The sequence below is a fragment of the Nylanderia fulva genome, unplaced genomic scaffold, assembly GCF_048542155.1.
Source record: "Nylanderia fulva isolate GAGA-0341 unplaced genomic scaffold, ASM4854215v1 Scaffold484, whole genome shotgun sequence".
In the NCBI taxonomy this organism is placed as follows: domain Eukaryota; kingdom Metazoa; phylum Arthropoda; class Insecta; order Hymenoptera; family Formicidae; genus Nylanderia; species Nylanderia fulva.
This window is the reverse complement of record NW_028190570.1, coordinates 57090-78212: the sequence shown is the minus strand read 5'-3', so window position 1 is coordinate 78212 and position 21123 is coordinate 57090. Positions and strand designations below refer to the sequence as shown.

Genomic DNA, 21123 nt, shown 5'->3' with positions numbered 1-21123 from the left:
TAATGAATGGAAGTGTTCAAGAAAAAAGGCCCAAAGGACACGGGGGCATAATTTTGTTCTTAAAAACAGATTAAAAAATTGGGGGCTAAAAAAAGGGTTTCCGTAAACCCTACTTTAAAACATCAAACTTTTTTAAAACCCCTGTAAAAAATTTTTGCCGTAAGGGGCCAAAAAAAATAGGGCTGCTCGGGCGCTTTAAAAAGCTCCCGGAAACGCGTGCATTAAAACGAGGGCAAAAATTTTTAAATTTTGACCTAGGTTTCAGGACATTTCAAAAAGTATCATCAAAAAAAAAAATTATCAAACAGAAATATGTATGTCTTTTTTAAAATGGGAGAGAACAAGAAAAATAAAGGTTTTTGGCGTTTTTTCACAAAAAAGGGCGATGGAGGGGCCCATTCTTTATTTTCAAAACATACAAAAAAATTCTTCTGTTGCAATTGAAAAATTTTGGGGCAATGATCGTTTTTTCCAATTATAAAAAAATTTACATATATATTAAATAAAATTAATGTTTACTATAATAAAATTAATATTTTATTAGAAACATAAAAACCCAAATATTTTAAATTATTTTGAACTGTATTGAAATAAATTGTTACTTATACAAAGTGATTTATAAAAAAAAAAAAATTTAACATTTTTGATTTTGAATTACTAAAAAAGCCCCTCTATTTTTCTGTACTTTTAAAAAATTAAGTATACCCCAAAAAAAAAATCTTTAAAAATAAAAAGGTTCAGGCCATGTTCAAAAAGGGTCCCTAAAAATTTAAAACCTTTTAAAAATTTTAAACATCTAATAATAAAATTATCACAAAAAAGGAAGGGATAGTTTTTTAAAGGGTGCCATTTTAAAAGGGAACAAAAGGAAAAGTGTATATTACCCAAAAATTTAGTATAAATTTTTAACCATAAAAGTAACGGGGATTTTTATTCAAGGTGAAATTTTCTTTTTTGAATATACATACCTAAGTAAAACTGATTCCAATTTGGATTCTGAAAAAAAATGCGATATTTTTATTCTTAGGGGCAAAAAATATAATAGTCGTTTATGAGTTTTTGTTTTAAAATTTTCAATAGCCCCTTACAATGAAAAATTTGTTCTTTTTTTCCAGAGTCCCAATTTTGTTAATGACTCAGAAAAATAACTTTTTTTTATCAAAATTTATCATTCGAAATTTACTAAAAAAAAATTGGGGGTTTTTTTAAGTTTAAAAACAATTTTCACACTCTTTTTTAAATTTATTTATTTCCCTTTCGAAATTTTTGAGGCAGGCCCCATGTTTTTTTTTCTGAGTCTTTAAAAAAATTGGTTTCCTCGGGGAATTACAAAGAATTATTTTTCTTTGGGACGGGCTATTTGAATTTAAAAATCAAATCTCTATAAACGACTACCCATTACCGGTTACCGGACCTACCATTACATAACGACGACCATTAACCGGTTGGGGGTGGTGTCTGGCGATCTCTCGTTCTAGGATATCCAGTCTCCCGCCGAATTCATTATTTTTTTAGGCTCGGCGGGAGATAGACTCCTATCACAACAATGCCTCCAGGAAGCCGCCACGAATCCCCTCCCCGCCTTGATGAGGTTTAGGGGAGGGGAGTCGGGCATATTTCTTCTCACTATTGCCGCGGTGCCCTCGGTGCTTTGTACCCCAATTGGGGCCTATTTGGCACCTTGTAGGGCTCCGCGACAATTCCTAGGCCACAGGATCTCTCCGCCATAGTGTGGACGAAGAGATCCTGGGCGTCCTTTCGCGTGGTTCAGGTTGGCCTGGATTATTTTAGTCCAAGCCATCCCGACCACTTTTTTCCTTCCTCATGCTCTGAAGCTATCTCCATTGCATTAGTGTCCGTCCTTGTATTTCTGGTGCTTCTAAGAACCTCTGTTCTTTGGGGGGGCTCCTCTGAGCCCCTTAGGTTTTCTCCTCTCCTGACCTTGTCAGCCTGCTGAGGGGAATTCCTTTTTTGCCCTTTGCACCGGCGCGCATGCCTTACCTCCCGTCCGGTGATTGGCAGGGAGGTTTTTGCTACTGCAGACTGCGCAGTGCGCCGGTGCGTCACAATTTGGGCCATGTGGCCCCGCCTGACCACAGCGATAACAAGTATCGCTGCGGTCTATCTTATTAGGGCATCAGGCCCTAACGTGTCCCCCTCCAAGCATTTGTAGCATTGGAGGGGGCGCGCCTTCAACAACTCTATACGGGTTCGTGCCCAGCCTATCTTTATTTGGCCTTTTTTGGCCAAGGTGTTAGCCGCTGGGATTGGGCACGAACCCAGACTATTCCCATACCGTTGGGGGTCTTCTTAATGTTGGCCCACATTCACCTCCTCCCATTCGCAGCCTCCTTCATTGGCTATTGCGTTCTTCACGTCAGCGGAGGTCACCGAGTCATCTAAAGTCCTTTATTCGGATTTCCGCCGACTTAGTAGGGCGCTGTACCCTGACCCCCTCTCTGCCCGCTAGGGCTGCCTTCAGGCTCCCTTGCCAGACTGTCGGCTAGTTCCTGGCTTCTTGCCCCCGGCACCTTATACATAAGGGCTCCTGTGATTGCCCTTTTGGATATTGACACCCTCTTTGATGCCAATATCCTCGAGGTCTATCTTTTGACGCGCCTCCCGCATTACGCTTTCGTACTGACCGGGAGGGCACGTTACTGTGATCGCCGCCGTTTGGGCCTCTCTCCTTTTTCGGGGGAGTTGCTGCCTGGTGTTGGTGTTGGCGGCGGCTTGAGCGGTGTTTCCTTCTCGTTAGGATTGGGGTTTTGACTTTTCTTTCCCTTCCCTTTTTCTTCACTACCTCTGTCCATTTCTGGTCTTCTCGAGGTGCTTCGGTATCCTGTCTGGGTGCTTTCTGTTATTGTCCCTTGTTGTTTTTTAGGGACAACCAGTGCCGTTCCATTCCTCCTTACCTGGCCAGCCTGGCCGGGGGGTTGAGGGTCGTTACAGACTTGATGATGGGTTTGGCCTTTTGTTTTGACTCTTTCGCCCCTTTCGTGTTTTTCTGCAGGGGATGGTGTCTTGGCTGCCACTTTCCCCTCTTTCAGGGTTTGTCGCCTGGCCCTCTCCTGTTCCATTCTTTTTTTTCTTTCCTCCTCTTTCTTCTGCGCATAGATGGGGACTGTGTTCCCCAGGCGCTTGTCCATTTCTCTAGTTATTACTCCCTCTATGAGGGCTATGAGATTTTCTTGTCTCCTTCTTTCCTCGTTGTCGCTGTCCTCCTTTGCCTGAGGTCTGTGAGCAATCGGTATTTTGCTCTGTTTCTCCGGCAATTTCACCTCCTTTGGCGCCTCCCACCTCCTTCTGCTCTTATTTGATCCTAGAGGTGGGAAATCCTCTTTCCTGAAGATTGGGTGTTTCCTCCACCACTTCCATCTTTTCCATTATTTCCTCCCTTTGGGTCGGCGAGAATCCCCCACTTGTCCGTGGAAGCGGAGTTTCCGGGGCCACTTCGTATGTGGCCCCTGAGGCTTCCCCACTCTCAAGTGAAAGTGGGTTTTCGGCGGTCCATTTCTCCTTCCTGGTAGTCCTTTAACTTCTCCGGAGCGTTTGTGTCTTTCGTTTCCTCCTCTTGGTTTGCGTTGTACCAGGCAGCTGTGGCCTTGCTCTTGGGCATCTGTAATTTTTGGACCGTCTTCCTCAGATGCTCATTTTCCACCCTTAGGGCGCGTATTTGCTTTCGGAGCTCCTGGAGCTGACTATCAATTGATTCAGCTCTGGGGTTCTGCGCCTTAAGCGCCAGCACGATCGCCGCTGCGCACAAGTCTGCTGCCGATTCTTTGGCATGCCTGGCAACCGTGCCCTTTAGGTTTCCCGATTTCACCGCCACCTTATATATTCCCATTGTTTTTTCCGAGGACCATTGCCTCGAGGTCCGCTATAGGAGCTTGTTGGTATTCCTCCGTTTTCTCCGCAATCTATCCAGTGTAACGTCCAGACAAATTTCAAAATTTCAATCTTTTTCCAAAATTAATTCTTTAACATATTAGTCATGACAATCGCTAACCTACATGAAAGACCGGTATTAACAAATATTTAGTTTCGCATATAATCGCTCATAAGTTAAAAACATGATTTCGGCCCGCCCCTCACCCCCCCCCTCATTGCCCCTGAGTTAGAACCCCCATAGTATACCTACTATTAGAAATTCGTTCCTGATGCAAGTTACCTATCAATTTACATATAACTACGAAATGTAAATGTAATTGATAAATTTTACCTGTCTATCATGATTATTAAACTCTAACTATAAAATAACAATAGAAGTTACAATTAAGCTTTTCTACCATTTACATGCAAATATGAATATAAATTAAAGCAAATAAGATTATTTTAATCTATAACAAAATTTACAAAGTAATGCATTTTATTTTAAATCGCAAAAGGAGTCGACATATTCTAAAGAATAATACCTAAAATATATAGATATCTATCGTTCGTAAAGTAGTAATTAGGTATGAAACCCGCTTTATTATGTGAACTCGGCTTTACTCTCAAGAAACATCTAAAAGATTCTAGAAGTTTCTAGAAAGACGGTTGAGGAACCGTTACAATTCCTGAAGCATGACGCAAAGCATGATGCAAACGCTGAAACATGTTGCAACCTGCAAGGCCCGTTGCAAGCCGCGTAGCGGTGAGTCACCAAAGAAGCACCGCTATCGCTACCAAGAAGAAGATAAGATAAGTCGGAGCGCATAGCCAACAAAGGCATACCGCTATCGCTACCGAGAATAGGATAAGGAAAGTCGGAGCGCCCGGCGATGAGTCATCAAAGGAACGCCGCTATCGCTACTAAGAAGCCATCTCTCCGGGACTTAACCGTCGCAATCTCTACCAGGAACAGATTGTGTCCGGTACTTCCCCGGCATACCTCTCTTGCCATTGGCTAAGCCGCATCGCCCGATGGGAGGAGCGAGCCACATTTTACGGTATATAAACCCTGCACCCGGCACGGAACGGCAGTGATCCGCCGAAAGTTGTTCCAGTCAATCAGTTCTAATCCAGCAATCAACCAGCTATTACTACGGAGGTCCTGAAGACAACGAGACATAGCCGCCACTTTGGTGAGACATAGCCGCCATTTTGGACCGAGGTACCGAGGCTCCTCAGATCTTCAGACTCAGAGGGAAGAACACAGTAGCAAAGTGTACCATAGCAAGGCACATTAGACATTGTCTAACCTTGTGAGTATTTAAGCCAGTTCACATATCCCTAAATAGTAAAGCGCGACGGGCACTTATTATATTTAATCATTATATTTAATTATCCAATATTAACTCAATCTTACATTACATTTCGAACTCTGAATTTTGAACATAGACATAAGCCATATATTACTCTGCGTTTCCGATGTTATTTCAATCTACGATTTGCATCTGCACACGTCTGCGTTACAATCGTCGATCTATTCAATATTTTATCCAATACTATTCAATACTATTTAATCAATTTCGCATACTTATTTGATCTATTATAATAAATATACTTATGTATTTTATTGTATTACTGCTTACTTATATATGTATGTAACCCTGTATCCTACCACATATTAGCGAATTGAATGCCGCTAATTCTTCTGTACACATTAGAAACTATATCCTGTCAGAAGGTACATTCGCAAGTCATCTCTGAGGTGCACGTTTAGTAAAGTGAACGTCGCATTAGCCTATTAAGACAAGGACCAGAGAACCCGGCCTAGCCGGATGAACACCTATCTCTCTATCTCTTTTACGCTTTTATTACCTTGCATTTTCCAATAGTTGCGAATACTTTACTAAACCGAATGACAGAGGTCTTGATAATTACTAAGAATTATTACTTCAATATTTAAAACTTAAATCTTTGATGCTTGAAAGTACAAGTATTAATATTCTTGATATAGACATTAATACACGTATTAAGATTCCTTTCCTATTCCACATTATTACCAATTCTCTTTCAGTATCGTTTAATTACAGTTATAATTGACACAACGCTTAATTAACAGGTGAAGGGCATTCTCGCACAGATTAACCTTTCATCTCGTCTCTAACTCTTTACGCGTAAATCACGACTTAAACGTGAGTCACACTCAATTACCTTTGATTATTTATCTTAGTTCTATAAAACATTATTCATATAAATTTATTTAACCATTAGATGGTCTCTCCCTTCCGAAGGAAGAATCAAATTGATCGTGACGAGCAACGTCTCCATAGACTACGCGAACGTAGAACAAGAAGACCCTTAAATCTTAATGTCCAAATTTATCCAACACGAATAGTCGTACGATCCCCTTCTACAGACGTTTACTCGCCAATTAACAATATCCCCCCTTACATTGATTATTCTCATCCGCAATTTCCGGAGCCTTCACCGTTAGAATCAAATACGTTAATAACGAACCCTAATCATCAATTCTTACCCGATCCTGAATATTATATCCTGGATCAAAACCAACCAATTACATCGCCAGAGTACGATTCCACTTTACAATTTAATCACGAACAAAACTTTAATATTCTTGACGAGGATACCGTGAACCTCACATCTGACGGCACTCGTAACTTCATCTCAGAAGAAGCTCAGAACGACTTTACTTCTTTTATTACTTACCTCATTCAGTCTAATAATTCGGAACAGGAGCTTAGCAATATTGTAACTCAATTTCGAGCTCCCCACGAACCACGTCAGGACCAATAAAATTTATATCAATAGAAAGATTTTATAAATGACTAAATGGCATTATATTTGTAAAATATCTTTATTTATCGACCCGACCCGTCAGTTTCCTTCTCTGTCCGATACTCTCAATCGAATCTCAAGCTCTCGACTTCCCTGGGTATAGCCGGCCTAGCAGGTTGCCCATAAAACAAATAGAGAGCAGCTTCTCAAACGTCCACCGAGGTAGACGCGAGAGAAGACCGTCTTGTGCAAAAAATAATTTATCGCCAGATGAATTATTGGACGTAACAAGAAGGCAATTTAATTTTTGGTGGCAGCGGTGGGATTGGCCAAAAGAGATCGTTGAGAGGTCGCGGAGATTGATCTGTGCGATCGGTGTTTTTCATAAGTAAAATTAACGTAAAGTTAGTTTATAAATTATAAATCTTAAAACGAAATGTCTCTTACCAGAACCTTTGTACAATTCAGACAATTCAGAAAACAGAGTACTCACCCGTAGTCAACTTAATCTTTATACACAGAATTTAAACGATAAAGAAGCCCAATTAACAGCGCAAGCTGAAACATTACGAAATAGAGAGGAAAATTTACTTACATTTTAACGAACTTTAGAACAAGATAGAAACATGGAGGACGGTTCGGTAACCGGAATTTTAGAACAATTAGCTACACAATTAACCCTTATGGAAAAATTATCAGAACAAGTAACTCGCTTATCACGACGTATAGATATAGTCGAACATTCTAACAATATGCAGGAACATTATGATAAAATAGAAACACAAAAACCACCCACTCCTTTACAACTAAATTCTCCTATTCGTTGGAAAGACGCTATAGACACAATCCCTAAATTTGATGGACATAAAATGTCTGTCCTCCATTTCACGAAAATTTGCGAAAGAGCACTTCAACTAATTCCCGGATATCAAGAATATCATTTAGTTCAACTAATCATTAACAAATTGCAAGGACATGAGTACGCCGCGATCGAGGGAGTTGAATTTAATAGCCTACGAGATCTAACACGACGTTTAAAACTTATTTTCGGACCAAACAAATCCATCGATCAATACCGAGGAGAGTTAGCAAACATATTTATGAAACAGAACGAGAACATTTTTGATTACATCGCGCGAGTTCAAGAATTAAGAACGGCAATTATAGATGGAGAAGCCGATGTTTGTGGAAATCTCGACGACGAAGTTAGAGATAACATCGAAAAAAGCGTTACTAACAGTTTTAATAACGGATTACCTTCCGATTTATTAATCCGCGTGAAATTAGAACGACCATATACTTTTGAACAAAGCATTGTCTCAGCTATTCAATTATCCAAGACCCTAGAAGCCGAAAATCTTTGAAAGAAAAGTACTGCTTTTAATCGCGCTTACACTTTACCTCGTGCCGATGTAAACTATCCGACGGCAAGACAAACCGTGAACAATGTTGATAATAACCCTCCAATAATTAATAATTCGCGCAACAATAATATTTCCACTACTGCTCCTTTCATTAAACCATTGATACCTGGTCAACCCGGACCAAATTATCCAGCCACTAAAATCTGTCGTTACTGCAAAAGTTCCGGTCACTTCATGAGCGAATGCCGGAAACTCGCTTACAAAAGATCACTCGAACAAATCAGGCTCAACCTAGTACTTCTTTTGCTAATTCGGGAAATCCCCAAAGCGTTCCGGAAAAATCCGACGTCCGCCGGAACGAAGCCCCGACAGGACGCACACAACCTGCAAACATGATCCTTACACAGTAATCAATTCCAGCAACATCACTCGAATCTGCAGTGTAGATAACGAGAGTAAATACAATGACTTACCTTCTATCAAACTTATATCCCCACACTTATCACATGAATGCAATTTCATGATTGATTCAGGCTCTGGCATAAACCTTATCAAACAACAATTTGTTATACCCCACGTCAATCTCGATAAAGAAAATATTATATCCATTCGAGGCATTTCCTCTGAAACAATAGTAACTTTAGGTTCTATAACTATCCACTTGTTAGACAAACCTACCCTGTTCCATGTAATATCAGACTCCATTTGCATTCCCCAACACGGGATCCTAGGAAACGCTTTTTTGAAAGAAAAAAGCATTATCATAAATTATAAGGATAGATGCCTTCATCACGACACTATTATCATTCCTTTCATCACCTATGAAGTTGGAAAATTACATCTCAAGGCAAGGACAGTTACTCCTTGTTGCATTCATATTTCTAATCCAGAAATACATACTGGATACTTACCCTTACAAACCCTCGCTGACAAGGTGTTCTTCGGAGTGCGTACTCATTACTCATTCAAACGGAAGAACATACTTACCGGTATTTAATACCACCAAGGAGGATTTCAAAATTGACATTCCGTCCATAGAAATTTTTGATTTTGAATCTCGCGAATCTATTAATGAGAGTACCAAGACCTTAGGGCTCGACGTACTTTTTGAAGACGAAGAAATGGGAGAATACATTAATCGGACCGAAACCTTAGGGCATTCGGTACCTTCTGAAGAAGAGATGGGAGACAAATCCATATATTGTACGAAGACCTTAGGGCACGGCGTACATTACCTAAACGAAACGACGAAGATGGGAGATTATACTAATCACACTGGAACCTTAGAGCATTCAGTGCGATTCCAAAACGAAGAAGAGATGGCAGACAAATCTACTAGATACATTGAAACCTTAGGGCATTCAATGTCTTGCAATGAAGAGTATATTACCGAGAGTCGGGAGACCCCGGTAATGGGAGATGAAATTTATAATTCCGTCGATTGTGCGAGAACCCTAGGGCTTTTCTCGACCAACGACAATTCTACTAATTCTTATCGACCACACGCCGTCGAAAAACTTTTGAGACTCGAACATTTAAATCCTGAAGAAGTTGATCATGTCAGGTCAATTCTTACTAAGCATTCTGATAGATTCCATTTGCCTAACGAACCTTTAGGAACTATAAACGCGACTCAACACTACATTCCAACTATTAACGAAATTCCTATACACAATAAACAATACAGGTTTTCTCCTGTCCATAAAGAAGAAATCGATAAACAAGTCGGCGAATTATTAAAAAATAATTTAGTCGAGTATTCTACATCGCCGTATAACTCACCAATCTGGATAGTACCGAAAAAACCAGATTCACAAGGCAATAAACGTTGGCGTATGGTTATAGATTATCGAGGATTAAACGAAAAAACTATAGGAGACGCTTATCCTCTTCCTAACATAACAGACATTCTTGACCAGTTAGGATCAGCCAAATACTTTTCAATATTTGATTTAGCTTCCGGATTTCATCAAATTTCTATGTCACTTAAAGACGCTCAAAAAACAGCATTTTCCACGCCATATGGGCATTACCAATTCAAGCGCATGCCATTCGGTTTAAAAAACGCACCTGCTACTTTTCAAAGACTTATGGATAATGTACTATCGGGACTACAAGGAAACGAATTATTCGTCTATATGGACGACATTGTCATTTACGCACGATCATTAAGAGAACACGAAATCAAATGCGAAAGATTAATGCAAAGATTACGAGACGCGAATTTACAATTACAACCAGACAAGTGCGAATTTCTAAGGCACGAAGTAGCTTATTTAGGCCATATAATAGGCGCGAACGGAGTCAAACCAGACCCGGGCAAAATAAAATCAATAATGCACTTTCCAACTCCAAAAAATCCGAAAAACGTAAAGCAATTTCTCGGTTTAGCCGGATATTACCGAAGATTTATACCTAATTTTTCTAAAGTCGCGAAACCATTAACAGATTTATTGAAAAAGGATAGCATATTCAATTGGCAATTAAAACAAGTAGAAGCTTTTAACTCTTTGAAACACTCGTTATGTTCAAATCCCATTCTCCAATATCCTGATTTTACTAGACCTTTCATACTAACTACCGACGCATCAGGGTATGCGATAGGCGGAATTTTAAGTCAGGGACCGGTAGGAAAAGATCTTCCTGTCTCATATACTTCTCGAATTTTAAACACTGCGGAACAAAATTATTCAACAATTGAAAAAGAATGCCTAGCCATCATATATTGTATTAGCCATTTCAGACCCTACTTATACGGAAGACTTTTTACTATAATAACGGATCACAAACCTTTAATTTGGCTACATTCCATAAAAGATGCAACCTCCAGACTCTGGAAGTGGAAAACCAAGCTAGCAGAATACAATTACGAAATTAAATACAAAAAGGGATCACTAAATAATAATGCCGATGCTTTAACGCGAAATCCACCCACTGATTTAGTTTTACCAATATTCGCTTCAGATAATGATGAGTCATCCGACGAATCCATATTTTTAAGTAGACCAGGACCTTCCGTCAGATCAATTGAAACAAATGCTTTAATCCCTTACCGCAGTAACAATATTGATAATCCTAATTACTGTTAAAATAACTGAAAACGATTCCGATTCAGATAATGAAAGTTCAATTCCTAATAACGATAATCACGACTATGCAAATATGTCAAATTTAAATTTAGAATACGATTACGTCGACCCTGTAATTTCAGAAACCATACCAATTATACAACTCTCTCCCGTAGTTCCGAGTAAAGTAAAAATACGCGAAATAAGAGATAACTTATTAAACCAAAAAGATAATCATGTAATTTTTATAAGTCTAGACGGATCACCTTACGACAAGGGAGCCGAACTTTATTCCATTGCAAATCTTTTACTCACATACGAAAATCTCAATTTTGAAAGAGTTAATGTAAAGAAAATCAAATTAAATAATTTAATATCAATCCCGATAAGAACAAACAATCGACTGTCTGTAGAACCGCAAACTGTGAAAAATTGTATACGCTCTTTATTAGACTGCGTTAACGAATTACAACTAACCTCCTTTAGCATCAGCAAAACGCATAAATTCGATGACATTCCTTGGTCATACGTTGTTAACCAATTAAAGAAATTTTTCCACGATACCCGTATAAATATAACTATTTGTCAAAATTTAGTCGATCACCCTATCCCTACAGAACGCGTAAAATTAATTTCAGAAAACCATGCATCAGCATGCGGTGGCCATAAAGGAGTTACGAAAACATTTAATAGACTTTGACCTCATTACTTTTGGAGTACAATGAAACAAGATATTCAAGAATTTATTAGAAAATGCCGCGAGTGCCAGATAAAAAAATTAACGCGCGTCAAGACCAAGCAACCAATGATTATTACGGATACCCCTGGTACAGCTTTCGACAAAGTTTCACTAGATATAGTAGGACCATTTCCTATCACGAATAACGGAAATAAATATATTTTAACCATGCAAGATTTATTAACAAAGTACTCTATAGCAGTACCATTAAAAGAAGCCACCTCATTAACGATAGCCGACGTTTTTACAAAAGAATTTATTTGCATTTATGGAACTCCCAAAGCTATCCTTACCGATCAAGGTACCAATTTTCTATCAACTTTAATACGCATCCTAACTAAAAAATTCAATATTCAACATTTTAAAACCACTGCTTACCATCCTCAATCAAATGGATCTATAGAACGGTCACATCACGTATTAGTAGAATACTTAAAGACACAAATCGATAAAGAAGATAATTGGGACGAATACATTAAACTCGCCATGTGTTCTTATAATACAAGCGTCCACGAAGGAACAAAATTCTCGCCATACGAACTAATATTCGGACGACTAGCCAGATTGCCATCCGCGTATCAACCTATCGAAGAACCTCTAGAACCTACTTATCAAGAATACATAAACACTTTATTCAACAAATTATATGATATCCGCGAAGAAGCGCGACAAAATCTCATTAGAGCCAAAGAAAGAAGCAAATACTATTACGATCAACGTGTAAATTCTCGACAGTTTAAAATAGGAGACTATGTTTTCTTACTAAAGGAACCGAAGAAAGGAAAATTTTCAGCACATTACGTAGGACCCTACGAAATAATAGAGATCCTACCTTCCAACAACGCCAAAATCCTAATCGACCATAAACCGCGGATTGTCCATATCGATAAGTTAAAATTAGCACATATAGAACCAGGTTGAAAAACAGTATTTCTAATTTTGGGTTTCAGATGTGTTGGCATCGCCAACCAGTTTATCCAGGTCAAACTACAAGCTCCCCACTACATCAGATATTCGCCTTCGCAAGCTGCGTAAAGGTATACGGATATCGTAACGTAGTCACTAATTCTGCACGTTGCACGAATTGTTATTCAAATCTCGATCTAGCCGCACGTTCCTTTTACCAAACACGGTATACTCATGCCGTTGTGATTGGATTAGGTTATCCTGAACCACAGTGTTCTGTATGTTCCGAGCTCCTAACAATTTCCAAACCAATACGAAGTTGTATAATTTGCACTAATTATCTAATGAGTGTTACGTCCAATAATTCACCCGGCGGCAAATTACCTTCTGCACAAGTCGGTCTTCTCTCGCGTCTACCTCGGTGGACGTTTAAGAAGCTGCTCTCTATTTGTTTTATGGGCAACCTACTAGGCCGGCTATACCCAGGGAAGCCGAGAGCTTGAGATTCGATTGAGAGTATCGGACGGAGAAGGAAACTGACGGGTCGGGTCGATAAATAAAGATATTTTACAAATATAATGTCATTTATTCATTTATAAAACCTTTACGTCGATATAAAGTTTATTGGTCCTGACGTGGTTCGTGGGGAGCTTGAAATTGAGTTACAATATGACTGAGCTCCAGTTCCGGACTGTTAGGCTGATTGAGGTAAGTAATAAAAGAAGCGAAGTCGTCCTGAGCTTCTTCAGAGACGAAGTTACGAGTGTCGTCGGATGTGAGGTTTGCGGTGTCCTCGTCAAGAATATTAAAGTTTTGTTCGTGGTTAAATTGTAAGAAAGGATCGTATTCTGACGATACAATTCGTTGGCTTTGATCTGGGATATAATATTCAGGGTCGGAGAAGAAATGATTATTTGAGTTAGTTCCTAACGTATTTGGTTCTGAATGCGACGGATCCGGAAATTGCGGGTGAGAATAATCAATGTAGGGCGGAAGGTTATTTATAGGTGAATAGACGTCGGAAGAAGTGGGTCGAACGATTACTCGTGTAGGAAAGATTTGGACATGTAAGTTTAGGACTCTTCTTGTTCTACGTTCGCGTAGTCTATGGAGACGTTGCTCGTCACGGTCAATTTGATTCTTCCTTCGGAATGGAGAGACCATCTAACGGTTAAATAAATTTATATGAAAGATACGTTTTATAGAACTGAGAGAATTAAATAGTCAAAAGTAATCGAGTATGACTTACGTTTAAGTCGTGATCTACTTGTTAATGATAGGGAACGGAGATGAAAGGTTAATCTATGTGAGACTGCCCTTCACCTGTTAATTAGTTAAACTTGTATCAATTATAGTTATAATTAAACGATACTGAAAGAAAATTGGTAATAATGTGGGTGAAGAAAGAAAAGGGTTTGAAGAGTATTGATATCTATCAAGGCCGGAAATGAAGTTTGTATGTTATCGGCTATAAATAAAGTATCTCTAAGTGGTAAAGTAGATTTCTATTTTATCATCAGTTAGTAAAAGTATCTCTAAGTGGTAAAGTGGATTTCTATTTTATCATTAGTTGGTAAAAGTATCTCTAAGTGGTAAGGAGGATTTCTATTTTATCGTTAAATGGTAACGTAAAGAATATTAATATTTGTACCTTTAAACATCGAGGGTTAACGTTTTAAACACTGAAATAATGATTATAATAGTTTGCATTAAAAGAAGAGAGATAGTGATGCAGGGAGAGGGTGAGGATTTGAATATGAGTATTAATATCGATATTCTGAATATTAATACTCGATATGTCGATAGTTATATTTCAGGTTTAGAAATAAATAAATTCTCAATGATTCGTCAAGATCACTGCCAGTCGGTGTGGTAAAGTATTCGCAACTATTGGAAAATGCAAGGTAATAAAAGCGTAAAAGCGATAGAGAGATAGGTGTTCATCCGGCTAGGCCGGGTTCTCTGGTCCTTGTCTTAATAGGCTAATGCGACGTTCACTTTACTAAACGTGCACCTCAGAGATGACTTGCGAATGTACCTTCTGACAGGATATTATCTTAATGTGTATTAAACGGGTGAGGTGGGATATACTAATCAAAATGAGTTTAATTTCAATATGCAAGGATTCTGGGTACGTGTATTAATATCTATATCAAGAATATTAATACTTGTACTTTCAAGCATCAAAGATTAATGTCTTAAACATCGAAGTAATAATTCTTAGTAATTATCAAGACCTCTGCCATTCGGTTTGGTAAAGTAATTCGTTTGGATTATAGAGCAGAGAGAGAGTAAGCAGGGAAGGTTAAAGAAATACACGGTTACCCGTGTGAATTCTGGTCCTTAAAGGCTAATGCATACGTTCACTTTACTAAACGTGCATCTCAGAATCGTAGTAACAAATTTACCTTATGACAGGATATATTTCTATTAGTAGTAAATAGGATAAGGTAGTGTACACTTGTCAAATGAATCGAATATCAATATGCAAAATCACTGTCAGTTGGTGTGGTAAAGTATTCGCAACTATTGGAAAATGCAAGGTAATAAAAGCGTAAAAGCGATAGAGAGATAGGTGTTCATCCGGCTAAGCCGGGTTCTCTGGTCCTTGTCTTAATAGGCTAATGCGACTTTCACTTTACTAAACGTGCACCTCAGAGATGACTTGCAAATGTACCTTCTGACAGGATATAGTTTCTAATGTGTACAGAGGAATTAGCGGCATTCAATTCGCTAATATGTGGTAGGATACAGGGTTACATACATATATAAATAAGCAGTGATATAATAAAATACATAAGTATATTTATTATAATAGATTGAATAAGTATGCGATATCGGTTAAATAATATTGAATAGTATTGGATAAAATATTGAATAGATCGACGATTGTAACGCAGACGTGTGCAGATGCAAATCGTAGATTGAAATAATATCAGAAACGCAGAGAAATATGTGGCTTATGTCTATGTTCAAAATTCAGAGTTCGAAAAGTAATGTAAGATTGAGTTAATATTGAATAATTAAATATAATGATTAAATATAATGAGTGTCCGTCGCGCTTTACTATTTAGGGATATGTGAACTGGCTTAAATACTCACAAGGTTAGACAGTGTCTAATGTGCCTTGCTATGGTACACTTCGCTACTGTGTTCTTCCCTCTGAGTCTGAAGATCTGAGGAGCCTCGGTACCTCGGTCCGAAATGGCGGCTGTGTCTCACCAAAATGGCGGCTATGTCTTCAGGACCCCGTAGTATTTGCTGGTTGAGTGCTGGATTGTTGTTGACTGGAACCACTGCGACGAAATCACTGCCGTTCCGTGCCGGACGCAGGGTTTATATACCGTAAAATGTGGCTCGCTCCTCCCATCGGGCGATGCGGCTTAGCCAATGGCAAGAGAGATATGCCGGGGAAGTACCGGAGACAATCTGTTCCTGGTAGAGATTGCGACGGTTAAGTCCCGGAGAGATGGCTTCTTAGTAGCGATAGCGGCGTTCCTTTGATGACTCATCGCCGGGCGCTCCGACTTTCCTTATCCTATTCTCGGTAGCGATAGCGATATGCCTTTGTTGGCTATGCGCTCCGACTTATCTTATCTTCTTCTTGGTAGCGATAGCGGTGCTTCTTTGGTGACTCACCGCTACGCGGCTTGCAACGGGCCTTGCAGGTTGCAACGTGTTTCAGCGTTGCATCATGCTTTGCATCATGCTTCTGGAATGTAACGGTTCGCAACCGTCTTTCTAGAACCTTCTAGAATCTTTTAGATGTTTCTTGAGAGTAAAGCCGAGTTCACATAATAAAGCGGGTTTCATACCTAATTACTACTTTACGAACGATATCTATATATTTTAGGTATTATTCATTAGAATATGTCGATTCCTTTTGCAATTTAAAATAAAATGCATTACTTCGTAAATTTTGTTATAGATTAAAATAATCTTATTTGCTTTAATTTATATTCATATTTGCATGTAAATGGTAGAAAAGCTTAATTGTAACTTCTATTGTTATTTTATAGTTAGAGTTTAATAATCATGATAGACAGGTAAAATTTATCAATTTACATTTACATTTCGTAGTTATATGTAAATTGATAGGTAACTTGCATCAAGAACGAATTTCTAATAGTAGGTATACTAGGGGGGTTCTAACCCAGGGGCAATGAGGGGGGGGTGAGGGGCAAGCAGAAATCATATTTTAACTTATGCGAGACTAAATATTTGTTAATACCGGTCTTTCATGTAGGTTAGCGATTGTCATGACTAATATGTTAAAGAATTAATTTTGAAAAAGATTGAAATTTTGAAATTTGTCTGGACGTTACATCTCCCCTTCTATTTGAGAATAAAACCCGACGTTGACCTAGGGTTTTGTTCGAGGTTATAAAGATGCTGCTGTAAGTCATTATATGTCCGAGGGATAGTTATATTTGTGGATTCCATTTCTCCAGGTCGTTTGGTGTTATAACCTTGAAGTTGTGGCTGACTTATCACTGGCGGTTCTTTTGGCAGTGCAGGGGGTGTGTCTGAGATGGTGGCGAGAGGTGTGGCGTCTTCTGGGAATTTGTTCTTTTCTTCTTTTTCGTTCATGTTCTTGCGGCTGAGGTGAAGCAAGAAATTAGTTAGAGAGTCCCATAATGCTCCTATTAGATGTAGACTACATCCATATACGGTATGTAGTGCGTATCCATGGATGATGGTGTCAATTGCCAATTTAGCAATACGAACGATCATAAATACTCCAACGACACCGGCCGTGCCTGATCCGAAACTCATGAATCCTTTCCATATTTTTGCTGCGGTGTTGTCTACGATTTTGTTGAGCAATTCTTCGTCTAGTAGTTTGTATAATGAGACGGAGTCGGCGTTAACTGGATGTCCAATAAGCCCACGGGCGACGGCGTTGAGCAGTGCCGGTTTCTCTGCGGGAAACATAATGTGGTCCCTCAATTTTTCTATGTCTTGCTGCGTATAGATTCCACTAACAGCTAGTGGTCCGGGTGTTAAATAACTCCAGGTAAGAGATGCCATGGGTCGTAGTTGTTGAGGTGATAACTGTCTTACTTGTGCTTTTGGTGTTAATTGTACCCAAGTGTCCTCTATTCGGTATAACGTTGGTAATTCTTGAGAACATTCTCGCTCGTTTCCGATTTTTGTGACCATTCTTGATTTGGGCGTGAGAAAGTAAGAAGCGTTTCTAACGGTTACGGGTAACTCGTTATAACATTCTTTGGTTGGACGTACGGTAACTTCTACAGGGATGCATTTTATGATCTGGACAGCTTCTCCGGTGGTGACGGCCATGTATCCCGACGATTTCATTAGACTATACGCGAATTCATCAGGCAAGAGAGTTGCAAAGGACAAGGCGTTCGTTATTACTTGTCTTTCCAGTTCACATTTTTGCTGTATGACATTATGATACAAAAATATCATTTGATGTCGGATATGCTTTTCAACATACACAAACTTGGAGTTCATGTAAGTGAATATATCGAGGTTATCCACAGGGATCGTACCTTTATTGGCAAAGGTTTGGCCTTGCTTTGTTTCGAGAATAAATAATTTCGGATGCTCAGTGCGGAGCAAAGTGTATCCGCATAATGGCTGTTCTTTAGTTTTAGTCAAGGCGAATGTGATGTCTTGTGTGGTAAGACTGTAACGAAGCACCTTTCCCGACGCCACGGATCGGCTCGCCGGTGCCAGGATTCGGGAAGAGGGGAGACTCAGATTTACAATGACACACGGTTGCTCTGGTAAAAGTAGAGTTTATTCGGGGCCACCTTCCTGTGGTTCTCCCGTGATTCAAACCATTATACACAGCACAGTATAATCGGACGAAACGCGACCAGATGATACGGACGCGTACACGACTTATTGCTAGGATTGACAGATAGAAATATTACGGACGAGACGCGACCAGATTATACGGACGCGGACACGACTTATTGCTAGGATTGACGGATAGAAATATTACGGACGAGACGCGACCAGATTATACGGACGCGGACACGACTTATTGCTAGAGTTTCCAACGCGGACACGCGTACGGGCGCCCTGAGAAGGGCGAGCTCCGTCGGGCGCCGGTGACTTTCAGGTAGGACCCGGTGACCGAGGACGCTCGGCCTGCACGACGAGAACGCTCGTCGGCCGGGGTGATTTACGGATAGGACCCGGTGACCGAGGACGCTCGGCCTGCACGACGAGAACGCTCGTCGGCCGGGGTGATTTACGGACAGGACCCGGTGACCGAGGACGCTCGGCCTGCACGACGAGAACGCTCGTCGGCCGGGGTGATTTACGGACAGGACCCAGTGACCGAGGACGCTCGGCCTGCACGACGAGAACGCTCGTCGGCCGGGGTGATTTACGGACAGGATCCGGTGACCGAGGACGCTCGGCCTGCACGACGAGAACGCTCGTCGGCCGGGGTGATTTACGGACAGGACCCGGTGACCGAGGACGCTCGGCCTGCACGACGAGAACGCTCGTCGGCCGGGGTGATTTACGGACAGGACCCGGTGACCGAGAACGCTCGGCCTGCACGACGAGAACGCTCATCGGCCGGGGTGATTTACGGACAGGACCCGGTGACCGAGGACGCTCGGCCTGCACGACGAGAACGCTCGTCGGCCGTGGTGATTTGGAGTGTGGGAGTTGAGGAGTGATCCCTGAGTACGCTCGAGGGACCAGGACGGGACTGGTGCCGAAGTCTCGGCTGCGCCGCTCTTTATACCCGTCGGCCACCCCACTCTAAGACTAGCTTGGAGGGGGCCGAGTGACGGGTGGGGGCGAAAAGGCGGATTCCCAACGTGTTCGTGTGGTGGCCCCGAAAGGGGCCGTTTACATGAGCGCGGGCGACTAGTGACGGCTAATCGGGTCGTCACAAGACTGTAGACAATGGGTGAATTATCGCCTGCTATTTTAGTCGCTAGTCCTTCGTATAGTACGTCGTATTGATTGAAGTTGCATGATTTCGTAGGTATTGGTTTCCAAAAGGTGTAGCCGTCGTCAGAATCCAAACAAAAGCTATCGGCCAGCGTACAGATTGTTCCTGACCTTAACTTGATTTTTTCGTGTTCGAGTTGTACTGGCACATAAGATGATTTGAGTGAGATTTTTGCGACTGCTTGAACAATTACATTGTCCCATGTGCCGTAAGGGTCAGAATATTGCGTACCCTTGCATGTTCCATCGGTCTTTAATTCGCCAGCTAGCGTAAGGCTGTGATAAGAAGTTTGGTTGATTTTAAGTCCACTGATTAAGTGAGCAGGTCCCAAGGAAGTAGTACCGTCTTGAAACATTTGCAGGCATTGAGAATATCCGGTTTCCTGGACGTAATCTGCTTTTCCGTTAAAGACGACCGAGATGTGCGAATGCATGCCACAGTGATATATCGTGCGGGATATCTCTAGTTTGCACTGTATAACTTCTGCATAGTTATATTCGGAAAGTTGTAATAGTTGTATATAAGTTTCTGTAGAGTTTGGGGTTTGATGATGGAGATTGCATTCTCCTACATCTAAGAGGGAAACGGCGGTGATGTTGAGATGCTGTCCGCCACAATCAAATCCAATCAAGGCGAACGAAATTTTAACGAAGAGTATTAGAATAATCCCTAACATCATGACAAGCTGTAACGCACAATCGGACTGGTTTACTAAATTACATATTTTTATATATAAATTATTTAATATGTATGTGTGTACGCATACACACGTATGTTTATGGGTATATATATGTGTACGTGCGGAGGCATTCCTTGCATTGGATGCGATAACGGTGCGTGATAAATCTTTTAATAATTGAATAGTATAATGTACATGATTTTATTGTCGTTGCTTTCTACGTCCGTTTTCAGATTCGCACATGGACATATATATATATGTGTGTATATATATATATATATATGTATATGCATATATATATACGTATAATTTATAAGTACAGGTACAAGTGTACGCTAACGTATAGGTGTATATGTTATAAATTATTTTTGCGTCTTATATCTATGTATATCGGTTGCGCGGTTGCAGGTTTTCTGCCCGTGTCTTTTGTAGGATTCGTAAAGATTATTCGAAAGTTTGCTATTGGATGGGATATAATTAGCTCGTTCACTGGTGAAGCTGGAGTCGTTTTCTCCGAGTTAATGCAAGTATGAGCGTATAATATATTACATTTTTAAGTACGCTAAGGTTTTCGCGAGGCTATTCATAACGGTTGAATACTATACTGATAGATAACTCTCGCGAAGAACGGAGTTATTACCAGTGAGCGAGTTAACGATAATCTGTAATAATATAAGGTGTATCGTATTAGCTAGAATATTGCGTGGATATGAGTCTCACGCAATATCAGGGATTTTGTATGAAATGTACTT

General features: G+C 40.2%; 1 protein-coding gene across 1 annotated transcript; it reads right to left on the bottom strand.

Moving 5' to 3' along the window:
* Positions 1-17078: 17078 nt before the first annotated feature.
* LOC146721394 (uncharacterized) lies at positions 17079-20648 on the bottom strand. Its single transcript, XM_085486875.1, has 2 exons — positions 19636-20648; positions 17079-18385 (listed from the first exon to the last, which is right to left on the bottom strand). Exons 1-2 carry the CDS (start codon positions 20369-20371, stop codon positions 17079-17081), a joined length of 2043 nt encoding a protein of 680 aa, XP_085343001.1. The 5' UTR covers positions 20372-20648.
* Positions 20649-21123: the final 475 nt, after the last annotated feature.

Coding starts and splice junctions, on each gene's coding strand:
- LOC146721394 (XM_085486875.1), bottom strand. CDS start 20,371: ATGATGTTAGGGATTATTCTAATACTCTTCGTTAAAATTTCGTTCGCC. Junction 18,386..19,635: donor TAATTCACCCATTGTCTACA/GTCTTGTGACGA, acceptor TTACCACACAAG/ACATCACATTCGCCTTGACT.